Source organism: Nyctereutes procyonoides, unplaced genomic scaffold (assembly GCF_905146905.1).
Source record: "Nyctereutes procyonoides isolate TBG_1078 unplaced genomic scaffold, NYPRO_anot_genome, whole genome shotgun sequence".
In the NCBI taxonomy this organism is placed as follows: Eukaryota; Metazoa; Chordata; class Mammalia; order Carnivora; family Canidae; genus Nyctereutes; species Nyctereutes procyonoides.
The window spans coordinates 47,279,393-47,297,806 of record NW_026575140.1 but is presented as its reverse complement, the minus strand read 5'-3'; the positions used below and the strand labels follow the sequence as shown (position 1 = coordinate 47,297,806).

The 18,414-nt window shown below is 46.7% G+C and overlaps 1 protein-coding gene across 3 annotated transcripts in view; it reads right to left on the bottom strand.

The window, feature by feature from the left end:
* MPRIP (myosin phosphatase Rho interacting protein) overlaps positions 1–18,414 on the bottom strand; it is a 153,914-nt gene that overhangs the window by 108,978 nt on the left and 26,522 nt on the right. For all 3 annotated transcript variants that reach the window (XM_055305452.1, XM_055305451.1, XM_055305450.1), the window contains exons 2-3: positions 10,765–10,842; positions 8,755–8,820 (exon numbers count right to left, since the gene is read on the bottom strand). In XM_055305452.1, the coding sequence (XP_055161427.1) occupies positions 8,755–8,820; positions 10,765–10,842 (144 nt within the window). The remainder of the gene's footprint in view (positions 1–8,754; positions 8,821–10,764; positions 10,843–18,414) is intronic.

Here is an 18,414-nt window from a genome sequence, read left to right as displayed (position 1 = left end):
AGAAGGCACAGAGGAAGGGGATCACATGTGACCTGGTCCCATATGGGAATGGTACCTGTGTCTTCTCTTGGTTTTCATGAATGATTCAGGGTCACCTGTAGAGACCTCCTACCGCACCTGGCAAGTATTTATTTGTTCCCATCTACCTCACCCTCTCTACCCACCCATTCATTCCTCTATGTCCTCAATTCTTTCCTCTACAAGGCTCAGTCCATCCATGTAAAGGATTCTACTTCTGGAAGCAACAACCAATTGCACTACCCCACACTCAGGCCCCTGTATATAAGAGAGCACCCCCCACCCCCGCCCAATTCCATTCCCCCAAGGGCAGCCCACAGGCTGCAGATCAGGACCAGGCAACCCGAGAACCTGGCTGCTTACCCCATACCTACTGGTTGAGCCCTCGTGGTCACACTGCTAAACCCCAGCACAGGGTTTTCCCATGCATAAAATGGAGGTCTGGACCAGGTCATCTCTGAAAACCCCTCTGCTACAAGAGTCTGCTCTGTTTTTCAGCCAAGCAGCCCCATGGTTAAGCACTGGTTGCTTCCATGCCCTAGCTGTTTCATGTGTGAGATATGTCACCCAGGTCAGCATACAGAGTTGGAAATGACAAGAAAAAGCTACCAGAGGCAGAACGTGCACTTTGTAACAATGCCAGGCTCAAACGTCTTAATAAGCCCATGTCCCCAAGCTCCTCCCTGACTTACTTGAAAAGGAGAGGAGGGAAGGGTCTTAAAGCTTGGTCCCCATTCCAGAGAACAAAGCCTGTACTGAAGGTCCCAGAGAGACACAAAGCAAATGTCCCTGCATCTATATGCTTCTTTCTAATGGGGGAAGTCTCTATGCATCATAGTAAATCAAACTTAAGGAAAAATGGAGTGTGGCACTTGTACACTTGACCACTGACCCCTGACCTTTTGACAACAGAATTCCACCGTCAGCTGGGAAGAGTTCCCACTCCCACACGGGTTTAACTATGCTAGACCCAACGTTTCAAAATTATTTAAAGTTGGCTCATGAATATTCTAAGGCAAAGTGGCCAGCAGGAAGCCCAAAGGCCAAGCACAGGGGGCCCCCTACGACCCATCCCTGATCCTGCTGTCCACTCCCTGCTGCTTAGGAACTACCATACAAACTCCACCAGGACTGCATCAGTGCCTCACCTTCCAGGCAAAGGATTGTGAAAATGTCACTCCCAAAGCAGTGAAAACTATTTCTAGTTGTCGTGACTAAGTAAAGATGGGATAAGGGACTCATCAAAGGCCCACATGTCTGGAAATCTCAAGCAGGTGGGGGCAAAAAACCTCCACAGCCTGGAATCACCTTCTGTGTAGAGGCCAGGTTGTGCCTACTCTGCCAGCATGCTGGGCCCTACCCTTCTTCAGCTCTGTGCTACTAGTAGCCCACTTCCTGCCTCCCTGCTACTTTCCCCTTCTGGAAAACAGCAGCCCCCATGTGGGCCCCCAAGTTAATCTAGAAAGATGAGTAATGTTCACACATCAGCCCACATTAGGAAGACACTACATCAGCAAATGCTTAAAACAGAAATCCATTATTTTGGAAAGATAACTACAAGGTTGACACGGTAGAGGCACTTTGTCCATGCCAGCTCCCAGCCTGGGCAGACACACAGATGATTCTGCCACAGGAGGTCCATGTAGGCAGGGCATATCCTTTAGTACAGTTGACGGGCTGGAATTATTTCACAACTTTAACTCAAGTGGCACCAGACTAGATCCATGGTAAACTTCTAGTAACGTGCCAAATTCCACTTCGAGTCAGAGGTCCTCTGGCCCAGTGTGACAGCAGCCAGAGACCCTGTGGAACACGGTGCATCCGCAGGGCATCAGGGGGGGCTTCCCCTCTCTAACGGTTCCCTATCTCACTAAAGGGGCTGGGTAAGGAAACACTTCTCAGGTCAGAGTGCATCTGTGAAACTACCATGATCAGCACAGCAAACACAGGACTGGGAAGAACAGGTCAGCAAAGGAAGGGAATGAGGGGAAGCAGGCAGGGAGGAGGGCCCTGCTCAAGGCTGCCCTACCACAAACAGAGAAGTGGATTCAAACTCACATTTACTGCACTCCCAAACCAACACTCTCCCTACACCCTTTGGGCTCCTGGCACCTCGACGCAGCAGGCCTGCCTCTGTTTCCTGGTAGCCGAAACCATGTGGAAAAGAATGAAGGCCACATCAAGGCTGAACACATGACCAATTTAAAAATAAATCTAAAAACATGAGATTAATCCATAATATACCTTCTCAGGTTCACCATGTCACCCCTCCGCTCTCAACACGATAGTTCCCTGCATCTGAGGAAGCGTCTCTGCCTCTCAGCACAGACCTAGCAAGGGGGTCATCACTGCTTGGATTCTACACATCTCCAATGTACGTTCATACACCCCGATTGCAGGCCTGCAGCGAGTTCAATACACAAGGGCAACTACCCTCACGGCCAGTCTGTGGCTATAGACCAACTCGAGGGGTGGAAAGGATGCTGAGAGCCCAGGCTGGCCCTCAGCCAGCACCGTTCCCTCCCTGCATGCAGGAAGCAGATGCTGGCTATGTCGGCCACTGCCAGACACAGTGAAGGACAGGACTGCTGGGGAAAAGAAACCTTCCTTCTCCTAAAACGGGTCTCACCTGTTTACAAATCCCAGTCTGTTGCTCAGACGTTGAGTGACCCCCACCATATCTCCAGGCCTGTTTTTTCATCTATGAAATGGATACAATATCAAGGCAACGTCACGGGGACCATGTTAGAGATCATGCCTGACGAGCCAATACAGCACTGGGCCAAGGATGCTGCTCCTCCCCGATCTCTGCACAAAGCAGGAAGGTGGCCAAAGTCCTCCTTTTCCTTTCAGAAGACGTCTCTGATTCCCCAAACAACCCACTGTCTTGAATACTATGCACATCATGGTTTGGTTCATGTGGGTCCCAACAGATTGAAAGCTTCACCACAAGAGGGACCTCCTTGTGGCCACGTGTTTCTCCCCCAAGTTCTTTGCTATGGACATAACAGCCACAATGGTTACCAATGAATCACACACATCAGCCTGCCTCTGCCTAGGAAAGCGCCAAGTAAGGAAGAAACAACCAGAGCTTCTAGAAGAAGTCCTCAAACATCAGTGACTCCTAAAAATCCCAAGGAGTGGTTATTTAAACTGTGGAAAGGTGGGCCTTGCCCTCAGGAGGTTCTTAGACAGGAGAATGTCTGCCAACAGATGCAACAGAGCAAAAGGACCTCAGAGATTGCTCCTAAAGAGTAGGGCTGAGCTATGCCACCCTCCTCATGGCCCTGGGCACCTGAGCACCATGCACCTGAGCACCATGCAGAGCTTTGACACAACCCCGAAGTGGCTGAAATGTGTCACGAATGAAGTAGGCGAAAGTATTGAGATCAAAGTAACCTCCAGGACACTGTCTTACAGGAAGCAAACCCTTATAAAGGAGCCACAATCCTAATCTGCTGTCACCTGCCATCCTCTGAAGAATGTTCACACCAAGCTCACCTCTCAACAGAGACAGATGCTCTAAACACAGACACCCCAGCTAACTGCTCCGGCTAGACATTTGCATTCTATGGAATGGACAAACTCACGGCTGCCCCTGATACAGGCCTAGATATGAGGACTAAGGACATGAACTAAGTTCAGGGTCCTCAGCAGCACAGCCCCTACAAAGTCACACAGCTCTGGTCTGTCCTGACTCTCAAGACAAAGAATGCAGAGAAGGTCTATACAATGAAAGGTGACCCTTAATACCACCACTTGCCACAGAGGTATAGGTACAATCCCTCCATGATTTCCATGCAGGAGAAACCCAGGGTTAGTGTGTTTCAGGGCAGACAGGGAATATAATTAAAAAAAAAAAAAAAGAAAAGAAAATAAAAGAGAAGGAAAAAAGCTCTGACACATGCTCCAACATGGATCAGCCTTAAAGATATTATGCTAAGTGAAATAAGCCAGACATGGAAGGACAAATATTGTATGACTCCACTTATATGAGGTACCTAGAGTCATCAAAATCATGGAGACAGGAAGTAGAAAGGGGTTGCCAATGGCCAGGGGGAAGGGAGACTGGGAGACAGTACTCGGCAGGGACAGAGTTTCAGTTGTGCAAGATGAAGAGCTCTGCAGAAGGAAGGGGGTGATGGCTGTACAATGTGCTTGATACACCAGAAACACACTCTTAAAAATGGCTAAAATGAAAAAAATAAAAATTAAAAAAATGGCTAAAATGGCAAGTGTTGTTATATTTAGCTTATTATAATTTAAAAAGCAAAGACAAAAACTTTAGAGCATCTTTCTGCCTGGCTTCCAGGAGGGAAAAGGAAGAGCACATGAAAGCAAGAAACCAGACTGCCCACAGCTCATCAGGTACGGTTCCAATACAGCACCCCAAAGCCTCATGGTCCAGCACACACCACTGTGGCCTGCTTCTCCGCAGGACTTGCTCTTCTCTGAGAAAGCCTTCCTTCTAATAACCTCTGGGATCTAATAAAACCAGTACCTTAGCTTTACATTGATCCCCAAAAGTTCAAAGAAAGGTGGCAGAATTTGGCACAATCACAGGCAGATTATAGAGGAAGAAACAACAGCAGAGGAGAGAGAGGGAGAGGTCTGGGCTTCTAGATTATTTACTCTGTCTCCCACTGAAAAAACCAGAGACCCAGCCAAAGTGCTCAGGCTCCCACTTGTCTGTGAGGCTGCCCTGAGCCCACCTCACCTCAGCTTGCATTTGGGAAATTTCTTTTCCTTTTTTGGGAAATCTGTCTCTCCTCCACACCCACCAGTTACAGGGTACGTGGGTGTATCGAGAAAGAAATTTCCCAAAAAAGGAAAAGTGATTCCCAGAGGTTAGCCCCATCTCAGAACTGCCTGGAAGAGAAAGGCACTGGAGCCAGACTAGGCCTGAAGGCTGCAGACCTAGCAGAAGTCTCTGAGTATAGAAGCCTCTCAAAGAAGCCCTCAAGGCGGGCCCTGACCCAGGTGTTGCAGGGTCTCAGGGGAACTGCTGACAACAGCCCCACCCATGTTGGTCCCAGCCAAGGGGGCCTGGGACAGCCTTCCCCACTCTGCTCTCTGAAGCCTTCAGGAGGGTGTTCTCCCCTCTGCTGAGAAATGAATAAGAGCTGTAACACATAACATACCTAGTCCTTCTTCAGGAAGCACCCCAGCTCTCATCTTCTCCCCACACTGAGAACAGAAACTCTGCAGTAACCCATTTACAAAGTCGGTTAGTTCAACTCAATATATATTTACTAGGTCTGTGCCACCCAAATCCCAGGCCAGACAATGCAGAAAGATACCAAGAACTATCAAGGAACCCAACAATGAAAAAAAAAAAAAAAGTTACAATCTAGTTGGTAAGATAACATTTAAACCAATAAAAACAAATAGTAATATTGTATAAAAGGCAAGTAACAATTTGAAACAGATTGTGACTAAGTGTTAAGGGAACAGCCAACCATAAAATGCTATAATGTATTACATGCAATAGATGAGCTCTGGAGCACTTGCCTGTTGGGAGCAGAGGCGAGAAGGCTGGGTTGCTCCGAAGGAGTGGTAGGATCAGCAGCAGTGGCTACAGGCTGCCCAGAGCTGCTACTCTTGGAGACCAACACCAAGATGGGGCCATGACATAGCATGGTGGTCTGAACACAGCACAGGAGTGGGCCCCATATGCTCCCTAAGGTTAAGTGTCACACACAAGAGCAATTCTGCTAGCCCTGTGGTCACCTGATACACAAGGACAACCCATGGAAAGCCCTTCAGGCCAGGAACAGGCCAGGCCCACTCCTAATTCCATGCCTGGCACAAAGCAAACTAGCCAGCTGGCTAACCTTGGCCCTTCACATCTCTCACTCCCAGGAAATCAGACAGGTGAAGCCTTTCATACCTTAAGAATAGGGGTGAAAACAAAGCAAGTCAAACTTATAATTAAAATAACAACAACAAAAAACCTTAAACCAGCCACTGACCAGATCACGAGGGTTTCTCAGCTGTGGTACTGCTGACATCAGGGCCAGATCATTCCCTGTTGTGAGGCCTGTCCTGTGCATCTCAGCACGCCCAGCCTCCACCCACAGGTGTCCACAGCTACTTTGTTCACCCCTGCACAGTTATGAGACTCAAAGGAGGCTCCAGACATTGCAAGGTGGTCCTGGGAAGCACAGTGGTGCCCAGCTGAGAACCATGGTTCTTTTAGGTTCTCTCAGAGAAAAATCTCAGCATGGCTGCATTCAGTTCACACATGAGCCTGCCTGAAAAGCTTTCCTGCTCCAGGTCTCAGGACTCTGCTAGCCAGAGGGAGACAGGTGTCCAGGCACCAGGAAAGCTGACCTCTGGACTGGAGCTCCAGGATTCTGGACTGTGCTCATCCAGGATGTGGCCAGGAAGAACATGGCCCAATATAGATAGACCCCTTGGGTGGGACAAGTCCCTCCAGCTGCTGTAAGTAAGAGCCTACCTGCAAGGCCCAGGACAGTGGCTACCAACGCTGACCCAGGCAGCTAGCACCAGACCACCTCTACCATCTAACCTCTTCTCATTGGCAGCCCAGATGCTGCCTTGCAACTTTCCCCACAGGACTTTCCCAACACAATGTGGAAAACAACTGAAATGTTGCTTTAAAGGTATTTCAATGCAACCACCATGGTCTTTTTTTCACTCCTAAAATAATGCCACTGTCTTCCCTGGAGTAGCAGTGTATCTGCCTGTGGTTTGGGTGTTTCAACACTAACTGGCACACCAGGTCAGTCTCTAGCTACAAGGTCATCTGCCAGAAAGTGGCCCATGTCCCCAAACTCTCAACTCTGGGTGTCCCCCACAATGCCCACTCTGTAGTCTGAGTTTTTCCCGGGGGTTCTTTTCCCACATCACTGGCACAGTCCCACCATCACCCCAGCAACATGTGAAATAATACCCAACCAACATTCAGGTTACTGGGAGACCAAAATGTACCGCAAGGTGTCAGTACTCATGGCTAGACAGCCTCAATTATTTAGGAGCAGCTCTGGGGATGCAGTATGGACTCTGCCGTTGTGCAGACACAAAGGTGTCTGCAGGAGCCACCCTCTCTTTGTGCTTATGCGACTGAGCTGAAGGAAACAAAGGACTGGACTGGACTCCTGTTAGACATAAAGAGAGATTTCCTCACCCAAATAATCTGTCTCCAAGGAAAGTCCAGGGAACTATATTTTTCGGGAAGGTCCATGGTCCAGCCAAACCTGGATGTAATCCAGAGACCTCTGAGCCTCCTTCTATACTAGTAATCTCTGCAGGACTTCAGGACAAGTCAGCCAGTCCCAGGGAGGACAGTGGAAACTTCAAGGCTTATAGGAGCCCAAATCCCATCCAGGGCTGCCACTTGTAAGATGGCCAAGTCAGGAAAACATAGAGGGCAGTGCTGGATCTGCCTCTAGGCCTGCCTCCTTTCACTGGAGGAATGGGTGTCCAAGAGAATCAGTCCCCCTGCTCCTTTTTCTAGCAAATTCTACCACCTCAATGGGGCTCATATCCAAACTACTCTGGGGATGCTCCAAGGCAAAACACGTTGTATCACATTGTATAAATATACTCACCAAGAAGAATGAAAAAGAAGAAACTTATTTTTAAGAAGGAACCAAGGAGGTGATAGTTGAGATAGAAGTAGGTATTAATTCCACACCTAAATGTCATATCTGTTAATTCATCTGAGGAACCAAACAGAGGAAGCATCACTTTGCAAAGATTAGGATGCCCATGTGGAAATGGACTCACTTGTGGCCTGTTCACACAGCTGTAATGACCACCCTAAAATCCAAGTGTCCCAATAATCTATAAGGTGCTTGGAGGGGACAGTTATCTCTGCACACACCTCTGGAACCCTGCTCTCACTCCTCTAGCAAAAAATGAACTCTGGATGGGATGGGCTCAGCCTATTTTACACGGTATGTCTAGGTTTTTAAGTACAGTCCCAATTACAAATGCTGCCCACATAATGCACACACACACACTCACAAACTCAAATGGAACGGGAAAAAGTACTTAAATCTTACATCTTTGATCTTTTAAAAAGCTTGGAATTTGGTCATACTTTAGTTAGGAAAGACCAAGCTCCTTTAGAGAAAAACTCAGAAGCAAAATGGATAGAAAAAGAAAAGCCAGAACATTTCCCCTGGTTGGTTTTCAGGTTCACCTCTGGACCAAGAACAGTAAATACTCATCCAGCCCAGGACACAGGGAGCAAACCAGGTGGCAGGAAGAAGCCAGATGTCCTGGCTTAGTGACTAAAAGAAAATTGACCCCATGGCCAGGGGGCCTCTGCAAGTCCAATGGGACAAGCGAGACCACCTGCAGCAACGAAACTGAGAAGTAGTCCTGGGACTACAGCACGTGAATGCACGTGTGCTCAACTTTCACAAACACACACACACCACACTCACACGTGCCCAGGGGCCAGCCCCCACAGCCTGCTCTCCTTCTAACCAGGAATGCCCTGGTCACATCTGAGTCCTATCAGCCCAAAATAGAAGTGACTTCCTCCCTCAGTACTTACTCTCACCTGTCACCACGAATGATGCCTCAAACCAAATGTCTGGATTTTCGGAACTATCTCTACCAGATGCCACAGGTTCTTCAAATTCCAGGTTCCCAGAAGAAGCAAAAGCGAGAGCTCACACTGGTGTGCTCACAGGCGACAGATGGAAAAGAAGAGGCTTAGAGGAGGCTAGAGTCACGGAGTGGACACAGGAGGACACTCACCATCTCATCCAGGGCGTAGCGCAAGAGGCCATGCTCGTAGAGGATAAAGAACCGCCGCTGCCATTTCTGCAATGGAGTACAGAGTGGGTTGGTTAGGAGGGCTCTGGCCCCGATCTCTGCTTGCCCCACATCTCACAAGCCTATGTCAAAGGAATGTGGCCTCCACAGCCTCCATTCCTGGGGCAGATGACAGGAAAAGAGGTACCCAGGCAAAGAACAGTAATTTGTTAGATGGCAGTAGGCCAGGGGAGAGACCCAAAACACCCAGTGTTTGTCTGCACAAAGCTAGTGAGATGTCACAGGATGCCTGGTTTATTTTAACTGGAAAACTCCTAAAGAGCAGAAATGGTGTCTTGGTCACCTTTTTGTATTCCCTATGTGCCCAGCACAGAGTCTGTCACATAACATGTGTCGATATTTATTTGATGAACTGTATGGAATATGGAATAACCTGAGGATGGCGCTGACTCCCCGCTTCTGACAACAATCTAGGAAAATGCTATGAAAGGGCTGTTCTGATGAGCACAGGGAGTGGGAGACAGGGAAAAAGCCAGACTCCAGTGCTCACTGAGGATGAGCAAGCTAAGGAAAATCAAAACTGAGGAGGGAATGATTCCAATGTCCAAGCAGTGATGGACTGGCAAAGGAGGCCCCTCTGTACTCTCCAACCAAAGGACAGCACACTAGGGGCCAGTGATGGGCAGAACAAAAGGGCATTTGCGCTTTCCTTTCTGTGAGGGGGGGAAACATGTCCAGAACAAGACATTCCTGGTCCTTGAATCCCAAAGATTATCACAAAGATCCATGACCTATTTTCAACATTTTAAAGACCCAATTCATATTATCACTGGCAATAAGGCCACAAGAACTAACTAAACTACCATGTCTCTTTGCTTTGGGCCAGAATTAAATCATTAAGAATCCTGTTTTTCCCACCAGAAGCTGAAAATGGCAATTTTACATAACACAAAAAGAAAACAGGAAAAAGAGCCGCTCCCTGGTTACTACAGGCATTGGAGTACCCCCATCGTCTTCCTGCCTGGAATGGAGGACCAGGATGCTCAGACAGCCTTGCAAAGGGGACCTGTAGATGGCTGGTTCCACATGGGGTGTCCAGGAAGAGGCCACATGATGTCTTCCTGAGAAACATTTTCAAGGCTTCTTTGAAGACAGTGATTCTTTAAAGTCAAAACCCACATCAGAAGTAATCCTACAGACCCCAAACAAAACCCAAAGTCTGTGGGGCACCACAGCCCCCATCCCAGCCTGCAGCACTCAGGCCAGGGGGCAGCAGAAATCAAGAGGCAGAGCAGAGGATCTCAGGGAGCAGGGGACTGGAAAGGAGAGGAGTTGGAGCAATTCACGGGGTATGCACAGCAGCACCTGGAAAGAAAACATGTGGAAAAGGACAGATGGTATTTTAACTGGAGTCATCCAAAGGGGCTCCCTGGTAGAGGAACAAACCACTGGTTGGGGACAATGTCAGTTTAATCACCTCGATGCTCCAGCTCAGACCAAGCTGCTGCAGGCACCTGGGCACAGCAGGGACCCGCCATCGGCTGGAGTGCCCAGGAGAGATGGGACAAAAACAAAGCTGGCCTTCCAGTCCTTCCTCCTTTCAGTAGTGCTCATTTGCTGAGCCCCCAGACAGGGAGGACTGGAGGGAAGAGAGATGAGGAAGGGAGGGAATGAGGGAATTGGAAGCCTAATTAGCAAAATGCAAATGTTTGCTGTACTGCTTTAATGGTTTCTGCAGTGGAGCTGACCCAGGAAAACGGGAGGCACCCGTGTGAGAGCATCTCCTTTTGAAGGGTGGACCTGGCTCAACTAGGATCATTGAATCTTTTCCCGTAGGACCTACGAATTTACCAAATGGGGGTTCTCTGCTGATCCTGCCATCCCAGGATCCATTGCTGACCTCCCATCTCCCTCTTCACTCTGTCAAATCTGCCCTTAGATGGGCATGTCTCCAGTCCCTCCCACTTCAAGAATTCACTCTGAGGTCCTTACCCGAGACCGATGCACTGGGTTGTCAAAGTCGGTCCCATCTGGAGCCAGGAGCAGCCAGCCACCATAAATAGGTTTTGCCTGGAAGAGAAAAAAGAGGGTAGGTCATCAGTGGCCTTGGACCAGAGAGAGAACAGGTTTAACGGTCAAGTTAAAGTGCTCCTTGGACACAGAAGTCACCTCGGCTCAGCACACACCAGGCATCTCATTCCCCAGTCACAGGCTGAGGCTCCCAAGAAAACCGTCTGGGAGTAGGAGGCAGTGTCTGGTGTGGAGAGGGGAGCACAAAACCCAGCAGGACTGACAAACAGGAGAAGACAGGAACTCCGAAGAAACAGATGCCTCCCTCAAGTTCGCAATCAAGCCATGAAGATCAGGAAACGATGGTGTTTTCAATCACCACATGAGTGCCACTGTGTGCTGGGTACTAGTATATCACGCAAACAACAGCCCAACGCCCTCATTCTGATGGGACAAAACAAGGCCTGGCAGGAGAGACACTGCTTTAGCGATCACAGCACTGGCCAAAGAATCAACAACTTCCTGGCTATGTGACATTGGGCTGAAAACTGTTTGGATTTCAACTGTCCTACCTGAAAGGAGGGGATGATAGTAATTGCATCTACACCTCATGAGACTCATGTGAGAACTGATGATAACATAAGTAAAACACAGCACAGGAATATAAAATGGTGCAGCCACTGTGGAAAAGTCTGGCACTTCCTCAAAGAGTTAAACACAGAAGTCTACTCAACCCAGAATTCCACTCGTAGGTATATACACCCGAGAAAACTGAAAGGTGCTCAAGTAAAAAACTGAATGTGAATGTTCAAAACAGCACTATTTACAATTACCAAAAGGTAGAAACACTCCCTATATACATCAACAGATGAGTGGATAAACAAAATGTGGCATATCCATAAAACAGAACAATCTTAGCAATAAAAAGGCATGAAGTCCAGGCACTTTATGACACAGATGAACCCCGAAGACATTACACCGAGTGAGAGATCCCATAGTGGACTATTCAGCTTACATGGAAAAGTCCAGAATAGGCACATCAATAGAAACAGAAAGCAGATCAGTGGTTGCCAGGACACAGAGGGAACAGGAAATGGGAAATGATTGCTAACAGGTATGGGGTTTCTTTTTGGGATGATGAAAACGTTCTGGAATTAGAAAGTGGAGATGGCTGAATGGCCATGTGAATCTAACACTTTAAAAGGTTGAATTTTATGATATGTAAATTATATCTCCAAAAAATTTTATGAGGGAAAGAACCACTAAGCACAGTGTTTGGCCTATTAGTGCATAATAAATGTTAGTTATTAATTTTTTTAATGAAGTGTCCCCCACCCCCCAAGCCCCGGACAACAGGAGTTCAACATGAGCTGAGACTAGACAGACACTCTGGCTCTACCTCCCTTTTCAGCCATACTTGGCTGGTGAGAAGCAGCTGGAAGAGGCACAACCAAGCCAATTTATCCACTACCTTTTGGAGGGCAGTAACACAAATTAAAACCCAAACTCTGCCTACTTTTTATACACGATTCATCTCTGGGAAAGCCTTAGGGGTCTTCTTAACCTTCTTTTTATTCAACACTTTCCAAACTGGAGCCCTGTCACATCACCTCATTTTATAGCTGTGGAATGTGTGATTCAGAGAGGGAAAGTCACTTGCCAGAGGTCACACAGCATTCTTGGGTAAGCCAAGAACATTCCTTTTTCTGGGCTTCTGCAGGGTCTTCAAGGCCCCTAGGGGAAGCTCTGGCTCTTCCCCACGAGGGTAAACAGAGTAGTAGGAGCTTTGGGCAAGGGGTGTAGAGTGGGCTGAAGAAAGGAAGTGAGAGGCTGGCCGTGATGAAATACGGAGGTGGGTGCTGACAGGGAAACTGGGGTTAGAAGGACACAACCCAGGAGGACCACAAGGCACACGGAATGAAATTCTGTCTTGGAAAGCAGAAGTAAAGGGAGTACAGTCAGTTTTCTCAGCAAATACCGGTCCAGTGGCGCCCAGCCATTCCTCCAGCAAGCAGGCACACTCAGAGTCTCCCTATCACACCCCTCAGTGACATACAGACACAAGACAGAAAGGTTAGGGCGAGAGGGTGATCCTGCACCAGGTGATTTCCCCACTTCACCTCTCAGCTTGGGGGTCCCTGAGATGTGAAATCAGGAGGTCAGACAAGGCGGTGTCTCCTCCATTTCTGTCTCACTGTGACTATTCTACTCTCCCAGTCTCTGGCTGCAGGGCTTTGGGGAGACTTCATGTCAGCAGCTACACCTACCCAACCCTTCCCCAAAAGGAGTAGCAGGAGCCCTGAGGGACTGGCACAGATTTCCTTGACCCGGTCAGGGTCTCATCACAACCTCTCACCCTCAGTTACTCACGTAACATCTACTCGGGCCTGCCGTGCACTGGGCCCACATGCTGCACGCCAGGGGGACTGCCGGCACCTGCCTGAAACTGCCAGGCCTTTCTGGGACACACCACCCCAAAGGAGACTCCTCCAGGTGGACAGGCTGTTCTAAAAGTGGGAAGGTAAAAATTTACCCTGAGTAAATGTAAACCAGCGAGTCTCCCAAACTTTGGGAAGGGCAGAGGAGGACAGTCACTAGGAGAGTTTTCAAGGGACTCTGCCCCCCATCCCTGGCCATATTTGGGAAACTTCATTCAAAGAAACAGGGACAAAGGCTTAAAAGGGCAATGACCCAGGGGTTTGTAGAAAGGGAGTGGAAACATGCCAGACACAAAGCCCAGAGGGGGTAGCAAGAGGCAGCAGGCACAGGCCTGATGGGTAGGAGGCAGAGCAAGGAGCTCCTGAATCTGAATCAAGGGCTGACTTGGGGCCTACACCTAGATAACAACATGAACCTCTGATGGCCACTGTGCATCTCTAGGCTCATAGGAGAAAGGAAGGTACCTGCTCTGCACTGCTGCCCAAGTGAGCAAATGGGGGATGGGGCAGGAATAACCATGAAGGAGGTAAGGACCCCCCTCAGCACACATACAGGAGTGTGGCCCAGGTGAACTCTCTAAGCACAGGCATAGTTAAAGCAAAGGCACAGGGGGGTGAATGGCTGCGTTTGTGGGGATAGAGAGGAAGAAGCCAGGCTAAGAGTTTAAAGCAGCTCCTGCTGCTCCCTCCTTAAAACCCTTTAGCACCCAAACATCCAGACTAACCCGTTCCACAGGCTGGAGCACCATGCGCTGGGGTACCCCACTCTTTGACCTTCCTTCTCCTTGAATAACCTGTGGTCCTGATACAGCCACCCTGCCCTCATCCTGCAGGCACAGGCACGGCGTCCCAGGAAGTGCTGCTGCTTCTCCCACTATTTCTCTGGACTGTCCAAATGCCAATAGCAGCCCAGCCATGTCAGAAAGTCTGAAGTGCCCACCAGAACTGCTTCTGTAAGGCAGCAGTCCTCCATCTCTTGCCTCATCTTCTCTCCCAGGGCAGGGCCTCTGACAGACCAGAAGACATTCCCACAATAACCTAAAATGCAGATTTTGAAACATAAAACCCAAAAGGAAGCTGGTCCAAAGAAGTGAGCTCTAGGAACTCAGTGGTATGCTAGTTTTGAGGTTGTTTCCTGGCCAAGGGTTAGGGGGGACTGGTGGGAGAAAGTGGTGATACAGGACAAGCAGCTATCTGTTCTCAACACTGAGGATCCAAGATGGGCTATAAGGACCCAAAGGAACAGATGGGGCTCTATTTCAAGCAGGCTACCCTGGAGAAAGCATACAGGTCCACACCCCATTAAGAGTCATCACATGAGAGTATCCCCTGAGCTATTTCTCTTCTGATTAAACTCAGCCTTCCCTCTCACAGACTCAATAAACCAGATGCTTTACTTCTGGCTGGTCTCTGGGAAGGGGCTGCTGGTGGTCTGGGCATCCTCCACAAGTGTAAGTCCTTTCAAAAACGGTCACTTGAAACTTCTGCTTCCTGGAATATAGGCTGACATAATTTCCCTATTCCTCCTACTAAGTACAGATAAAACTTTGGACACTGTATGCAAGAAAAACCTAAGGAGAGTCTGTAAGGTGGAGAAAAGACAGCAGAGAAGAGGGCTGGAGGTCTTGAGACCTGAAACAACATGGAGATGTGTGCCCAGCTTCTCTTTTTGTCTCACTGGTCCAGACCAGGTACTGGAAGAATGAGCAACCTGGAGTTCCAAGAGGCACAAACAGACAAAAGCCCCAATGAAAACTGCTCTGGGAAGGAACAACCTGGTAAGACAGAACATTTCTAGATGATAACTGTTCTATTCTAGCCAGACATGCCAGGAGAGACTCAGCCCCAGCCGTCCCCACCCATGCCAGTAAAGACTCCCTTCCTACCCCTGCCAGCTAAAAGGCACCCCAGCACCCCTACAGGAAGGTGTCAGGAGGCAAGGCAAGGAGCTGAGATTTTTGCTCCCCATCCAACAGTAACAAGGCCTCCTCCCTCTCCCTGCTGGGATAGAGTCCAAGGAAGACATGTGGGGAGCTGAGCTCTCACCCCTGCTCCACAGTAACAAGGAACCTCCCATGTCAGGTGTCAGTGGAGGCCAAGTGGGCAGCCTGGACTTCGACTTCCACCCGAAAGTAAAAGATGACAGCCCCCTCCAGCCCCATGCACCACCACTGGAATAGTGTCAGAAAAAGCCAACTAGAAGAGAAGGGTTAAACACAGTCACTGAAAATAACCCAAAAATGTCCAAGTTCTAATCCAAAAAAATCACCAGCATATCAAGAAACAGAAAGATCACAAACTGAATAAACAAAGACAAGAGATGCCAACACTAAGGTGACAGACATGTCAGAATGATCTGATGGAAGGTTTTTAAGCAGTAATGCTGAAACATTTCAACCAAAAATTATAAACATGCTTGGAATAAATGGAAATACAGAAAGCCCCAACACAAACAAAACAAAACAAGCAAGAGGAGATATAAAAGCCAAATGGGAAAAATAAATAAATAAAAGCCAAATGGAAATTTGGAAACTAAAAAATACAATCAATGAAATAAAAAGCTCAGTGGATCAGCTTAACAGCAGAATGATGGGAACCAAGGAAAGAATCAGTGAACTGGAAGAAAAATAATAGAATTTACCCAACCAGGCAACTGAGAAAAAAACAGACATACATTAATAAATAACAGGTCTTAGAGACCTGTGAACTATAATAAAAGAACTATCATCTGTGTCATCAGCCTCCCAGAAGGAGAAAAGGAGAGTAAGGAAGAAAAAGCATTTGAAGAAACAATAATAGAAAACTCAACAAATTTGGCAAGAAAGGCAACCAATAAATTCAAGAAGCCAAGTAAACACCAAAGGATAAATTCAAAGAAATCCACACCAAGACACCTCAAAATTAAATTTCTGAAAACTAAAGACAAATACAAACTCTTGAAAGCAGCAAAAGAAAAGTAACAGCTTACGGATAGGAGAAAACCAAATATGACAACAGTGGACTTATCATCAGGAACCTTGGAGGCTAGAGACACGTGGTACAATACTTTTCAAGCACCAAAAGAAAACTGTCAATCCAGAATCCTATACCCAGAGAAAATATCCTCAGAAATGAAAGCAAAATCTCAGATGAGTTCCTTAAAAAAAATTAAAAATGGAACTACCCTACAATCTAAGAATTTTACCCCCAAACTAGGAAACCTCTAATTCAAAAGTATACATGAACCCCTATGCTTACTGCAGCATTATTTACAATAGTCAAACTATGGAAGCAGCCCAAGTGTCCATTGATCCATGATGAATGGATCAAGAAATGTGGTATATATCTACAATAGAATATTACTCAGCCATAAAGAAGAATAAAATCTTGCTACTCGTAATACCATGAATGAAGCTAGAGAGTATAATGCTAAGTGAAATCAAGTCAGTCAGAGAAACACAAATACCACATGACCTCACTGTGAAATTTATGGAAAAAAAAATAGTCAAAGGAAAAAAAAGAGAAGAGAGAGAGAGAGAGAAACTAAGACACAGACTCTTAACTATAGAGAACAAATTGATCATTACCAGAAGGAAGCGGGGATGGAAATGGGAATAAAAGAGCATACCTATCATAATGAAAATAAAATACAATGATAAAATTTTTTTAAAAAGATTCTCACATGAAGATAAAGTAAGAGAATTTGTTAGACCTACTTTAAAAAATGGCTAAAGGAAGTTCTCTAGACAAAAGAAATGATAAAAGAAGGAAACTGGGATCATCAAAAAAAACAAGATCATAGTAAACAAAGATACATGTAATCAGGCCTTCCTTCTCTTGAATTTTCTAAATTATGTTTGGTGGCTGAAGCAAAAATTGTAACACTGTCTAATATGGTTCTAAATCATGTTGGGGAGGGATGATGGGCTCAGTTGGGATCAGTTGGGCACTTGCCTTCAGCTCAGGTCGTGATCCTGGGATCCGGGATCAAGTCCCGCATGAGGCTCCCTGTGGGGAACCTGCTTCTCCCTGTCTATGTCTCTGCCTCTCTGTGTCTCTCATGAATAAATAAATAAATAAATCTTTTAAAAAATAAATAAATCATATAGGGGAAATATGTAAGACAGTTACTTACATATGGGAGGGGACAAGGATGTAAAGAAAAGTACTACCTTTATTTCACCTGGTAAAATGACACTACCCATAGACTGTGATAAGCTATGTACATATAATATAATGCTGACAGCAACCACTAAAAATCTATACTGAGAAAGATCACTACAGATAAATCATGAAATTTATCGTAAAAAGTGAAGTTCTAAAAAAAAAGTTGAAGCAATAAGAAATAATCACAGAGAACAGAAAACAAAAAATAATTTGGCCTAACATATCAATAATTACATTAAATGTAAATGGTCTAAATATACCAATTAAAAAAGATTTAACAACATGGATTTTTAAAAAATGACCCAACTACACTGTATAAGAAACTCACTGTAAATATAATGACACAAGCAGGTTGAAAGTAAAAGAATAAAAAAGATACATCTTGCAAATATTAATCAAAGGAGGGCAGAAATGCTATATTAGTACCCAAGTAGACTTCAAAATAAAGAAAATGGCCAGAGACAGAAACATTATATAATGACAAAAGGGCCAGGGCATCTGGGTGGCTCAGTGGTTGAGCATCCGCCTTTGGTTCAGGTTATGATCCTGGAGTCCTGGGATCAAGTCCCACATCGGGCTCCCCTACTTCTCCCTCTGCCTGTGTCTCTGCCTCTCTCTGTCTCTCTCATGAATAAATAAATAAAATCTTAAATAAAGGGGGGGGGTCAATTCAACAAGACAAAGCAATCCTAAATGTATATGCACCAAATAACAAAGCTGCAAAATAACGTGAAGTAAAAACTAAAAAAACTGAAAGAGGGGATCCCTGGGTGGCTCAGCAGTTTAGTGCCTGCCTTCGGCCCAGGGCATGATCCTGGAGTCCCAGGATCGATCGAGTCCCACATCGGGCTCCCTGCATGGAGCCTGCTTCTCCCTCTGCCTGTGTCTCTGCCTCTCTTTCTCTAATGAATAAATAAATAAATAAAATCTAAAAAAATAATAACCAAAAGGAGAAATAGGTAAGTCCACAATTATAGTTGGAGACTTCATCAACACCCCTCTGTCAACAACTGAAAAACAGTGAGAAAATCAGCAAATACAGAAGGAA